This window comes from Phalaenopsis equestris, unplaced genomic scaffold (genome assembly GCF_001263595.1).
Source record: "Phalaenopsis equestris unplaced genomic scaffold, ASM126359v1 Scaffold000741, whole genome shotgun sequence".
NCBI classification, from domain to species: Eukaryota; Viridiplantae; Streptophyta; class Magnoliopsida; order Asparagales; family Orchidaceae; genus Phalaenopsis; species Phalaenopsis equestris.
The window spans coordinates 356,058-360,696 of record NW_018165181.1 but is presented as its reverse complement, the minus strand read 5'-3'; the positions used below and the strand labels follow the sequence as shown (position 1 = coordinate 360,696).

General features: G+C 38.0%; 1 protein-coding gene across 1 annotated transcript; it reads left to right on the top strand.

Annotated features, from left to right (window-relative positions):
- Positions 1 to 379: 379 nt before the first annotated feature.
- LOC110030575 (receptor-like protein kinase HSL1) lies at positions 380 to 1,569 on the top strand. Its single transcript, XM_020733345.1, has 2 exons — positions 380 to 1,449; positions 1,533 to 1,569. Exons 1-2 carry the CDS (start codon positions 380 to 382, stop codon positions 1,567 to 1,569), a joined length of 1,107 nt encoding a protein of 368 aa, XP_020589004.1.
- The last annotated feature ends 3,070 nt before the right edge of the window (positions 1,570 to 4,639 follow it).

Here is a 4,639-nt window from a genome sequence, read left to right as displayed (position 1 = left end):
ATATATATATATAGTCTAATTTTAAGATTTTTCAGTTGAATTGAAGGATAATACACAGGGTTGAAAATCAATTACACATTTATCAAAATATTTCCATCTCAATATAAAAACAAACAAAAATATGATCAGGTAGATGGTTTCATCACAATAAATTTGACCGTTTCAGTCCCCCCCCCTGAATTTTAAATATTTAAATTTATAACATTTGGCGCCCGTTGGTTTCTTCCTTGCGTCCTTAGCCATATGGAACTCTCACTTCTCTTTCTTCTTCGTCCAAATCTCCTTCACTTTTGACCTCTGCAACACCATCCTTCATCTTCCTCACAATCCTCCACCACCAATCGTCTCTCTCTCTCTCTCTCTCATTAAAGACAAATCCATGAGGCTTCTCACCCCAGTCTTCCTCTTGCTTCTAATCAGCGCTGCAAAATCCCAGACCATCGACGACATAAAGCTTCCCCTCATCTACTTCCTCCGAAAGCTCAGTCCAAACAATCCCAACATCGACCGCAACCTAAACTGGACTGCAAATTCCGACCCCTGCTCTGATCGATGGCGAGGAATCACCTGCAACAACCGATTGCAATCTCTTCGATCTATCGATCTCGAATCCTTCAAACTCACTGGTTCCATTGACGGCGAACTCCTCTCTATCCTCTGCAACTCGAGCTCTCTAACAATACTAAACCTCAATTCTAATTCCCTCACCGGAAACCTCCCGCCGGAAATCTCCTATTGCTCCCAGCTGACAAACCTCTTTCTCAGCGACAATCGCCTCTCCGGAAGCCTTCCTTCTTCTCTCCCAAACCTAAGAAACTTGAAGAAGCTCGATATCTCCAACAACAACTTCTCCGGTGATCTTCCATGGAACCTATCTGACATCTCGGGCCTCGATACCTTCCTCGCCGATCACAACCACTTCACTGGCACAATCCCGGATTTCGACTTGAACTATTTCAATAACTTCAATGTGTCCTACAACCAATTCTCAGGTTCTGTGCCTTTGAACTCTGTAAATTTCCCTTCATCAAGCTTTAACGGTAACCCTGGGCTCTGTGGAAAGCCACTTGATGTCTCATGCTCTCCTCCTCCTCCTCCATCTTCTTCCGTTTCTGAATCAAAGAAAGCACCGGTGAATACAGTTGTACTGATATCAGGCTATGTTCTTTTCGGCTCAACCTTGGTTCTGTTATTGCTGTACTTCCTGAGGAAGAAGAAGAAGAAGAACAGGGTAATTACTCCAAAGAGAGAACCAAGCGACAGAGAACTCTTAAGCAGCAGTGAGAAGCAGGAAAGTAATTTGGTGTCTGAATACTCAATCTCTTCTCCTCAGAGCGCAGAGGAGGGTTCGTCGAGCTCCCTGATTGTGCTGAGCAAAGATAGAAGAAGAAAAGATCTGAGACTGGAAGAGCTGCTTCGAGCTCCGGCAGAGTTGATGAGAAAGGGAAAGTTTGGAAGCTCGTACAAGGTGGTGATTCATGGAGGCGAAACAGAGTTGGTTGTTAAGAGGATCAAAGATTCAACTTTGACAGGAGAAGAGTTTCGGAAAAAAATTATGAGAATCGGTGAGGCAAGCCATCCTAATGTTCTTCCTGTTACTGCTTTCTATTGCTCAAAGCAGGAGAAGCTTGTGGTCTATGAGTACCACAAGAATGGCAGCCTCTTCAGGCTTCTGCATGGTAAGGATAATCAAACTTCCTTTTCTGATCAATTGTTGAAACTCACAAATTTCCCTTTTTTTTTTCCGGGGTAAATAATAATACAAATCAGTACTGTTTATCTAATTGATAAGCATAATTCAATTAATTACAAGTAGCACCTCGCAGAGAACAGAGACCGCATAACAATTAACTTGGCCACTCGTCTGAACATCGCCGCTGGCATCTCCGCCGGTCTCTCCTACATGCACCAAACCAACGCCGCCGCCGCAGGTCACGGCAATCTGAAATCCTCCAATATCTTATTCTCCTCCGACATGAAACCTCTCATAAGTGAATACGGCCTCACAGCTCTTCCAACCAGCTGCCGCCAAATGGACGCCTACGCCTTGGGAGTCATCTTCCTGGAGCTTCTAACGGGGAAGCCCAGCAATGGATTTGATTTGGCTCAGTGGGTTCAGTCTGTAGTTCGGGAGGAATGGACGGTGGAGGTGTTTGATCGGAGTCTTCTCGCCGGAGAAGAAGATGAGAAGGCGGAGGAAGCGATGTTGGGGCTGTTGCAGGTGGCGCTGAAATGCATTTCGCCGGAATCTCGCCGGCCTACTTTGGCGGAGGTCGCCTCCATGGTCGAAGCTGTTGAGGAAAGTCTTTTCAGGTGAAGTAGAAAAAATTTGCGATACTAAGGCTGCAAATATAAAGGAGGTTATATTCACATTATATTCTTATTATATTTGTATTATATTGTCTGTAATTTTCAGTAGATTATATGAAAGTTACGTGAAAGTTATAAGGGACATAATGCGAATATTACGCTGATATAATGTGAATATAATCCTCATTATGTCCACAACATTGAGTACGTCTTAGGCACGCAAATTTTTTCCAGGTGAAGGGCAGAAAAAAAAAGATATTTTAAAGCAAAAAATAAAAAATAAGAACTTCTTGGAGGTTTTTTTTTTTTTTGGAGAAAATGTAAGCTCCTCCGTTAACTAGAGGTGTAAACGAGCCAAACACGAGCGAGCCTAGGCTCAGCTCGTGTTCTCATGTTCGGCTTGTTTATATTTCAAGCTCAAAAGTGTGTTCGTGTTCGTGAGTCGTTCACGAACAAAGAGTTGTTTTGACAATACTAATCATGTAGTCATAAAATGTTAAAGATTGGGGTAATATTTAAAACATCATTTGAATCTAAATTAATATTTTTATTATATTTTCTTCATTAATACTTTTAATTGATTATAAATCTTTTTAGTCTTATGGTCAATCAATTTTTTTAAAAATACTACTCATTAAAGATATATATATAATTGATTAGTAGTATTTCGAGCCAAAACCAGTCGAACACGAACGAACAACTACTTGTTCGTGTTCAGCTCGTTAACTTAGCAAACGAGTCGAATATGAGCTTCTTAACTAGCCGAACATGAGTTGTTCGCAAACAACGAGCCGTTTTGATAGCCCTACGGTTAACTTTATTTTTAAAAAAATAGAAAAAAATTACAAAATGTAATTTGAAATTACAACTCTTTCTGACAATAAAAATCCAAAAAGGCTAAAAAGTAAAAATTTAATAACACTTAGCAGCAAAGCTAACAATGACAAAAGAAAACCGCAACCATTCCTCAAAGAGAACTTTTTAAGGATTAATATCCTCTAATTTTTGGGATATTTAAATATGTAGCATGCAATTTTAATGTATTTACAGATCTCATACCTAAGCTTTTATATTTATATACATAACATTTTGATCTTTTAAACCCATGTATAAAAATATGTACTCCATTTTTAAGAAGTGATAATTATCTTATCAAATTAAAAAAAAAAATCTAATGGATATTATATTACACATTTTTAATATTTTCTATTTAACTAATAAAGGTTTAAAAAAAACAAAAACTACTTCTTGAAGTTGTTTATTATTATAGGATAAATGTACTTTATTTTTTTGGGATAATTACATACAAGCAACCCCAAATATTGATAATTATAAATTAATCATTCAAGTGATTTTTTTGAATTAACTAAATGATTTGTTTATAGGTCCCACGATCAATCTATTGAGAATTTGATAAAAATGAAACATATGAGTTGGGATTTTACCGTGAACTTTGATATTTGAGTGAGAATTTAAAAAATGGGTGAATAGCTGTAAGATTTGCAAATCACATCCCGCAATTTGTGTTTATTTGTAAATGGGTAAAAGGATAAATATCATTTAGGGATTTTTACATATGAAAGTCTCCAAACTGTACAATTTAGAGCTAAAAGTTCCAAAACTTTTAATTTGCGCCAGTAGGACTAGTGTCCTTCATCATCATCCTCTAGAAGCTTTTCGCCAACTAGATGGTCGTCTTTCGTGTGAATTCCATCTAAATCGCCACCATGCTCCCCTGTTTCAACGCCGGCTTCTCCCTTCGAGTACGAAATTGGGAAAGAAGATTTAGAGACAAGGAATACGTCATTGCAGAAGTACACTGTAGAACTTTCAACTGCTGAAAGTATTACAGAAAAACCCTTATATATTTCGCACATCAAACCATACTAAGGTCATGATTGTGCAGAATGATAATATGCTGGATGTGAAATCATTCAGGCGGAGAGCGGAGGCACCGGAAGGTTTCATGGAGCTTTCAACCAAATTGCTTCTACATAATGGGTTGGAAGAGCTGACTGCCATCTTGAAATCGTTTGGTAAGGTTGAGGTCTTACCATGAGAGATGGCTATCTGGTTGGCAAAAAGCTTTAAGGAAATCATGATAGAGGACGCTAGTCCTTTAGGCGTAAATTAAAAGTTTTTGGGCCTTTAGCTGTGAATTGCATAGTTTTGAGATCTCTATACGTTAAAAACTCCTTTCTCATAATTTTTATGTTTTTATAATTCTCAGACCTAAACTTCCATATTTACATTTTAGATGAAAATATATTTTTAAAAAGTGATAATAATATTATTTTTGATGTGATGTCGAGATTTTGGATGTTTTTTA

Excerpts from the sequence above, each read along its gene's own strand:
- LOC110030575 (XM_020733345.1), top strand. The coding sequence starts at position 380 with ATGAGGCTTCTCACCCCAGTCTTCCTCTTGCTTCTAATCAGCGCTGCA. Across the intron at positions 1,450-1,532 it reads GAGTTGATGAGAAAGGGAAA|GAGAAGAGTTTCGGAAAAAA; the intron begins GTTTGGAAGCTC and ends CAACTTTGACAG.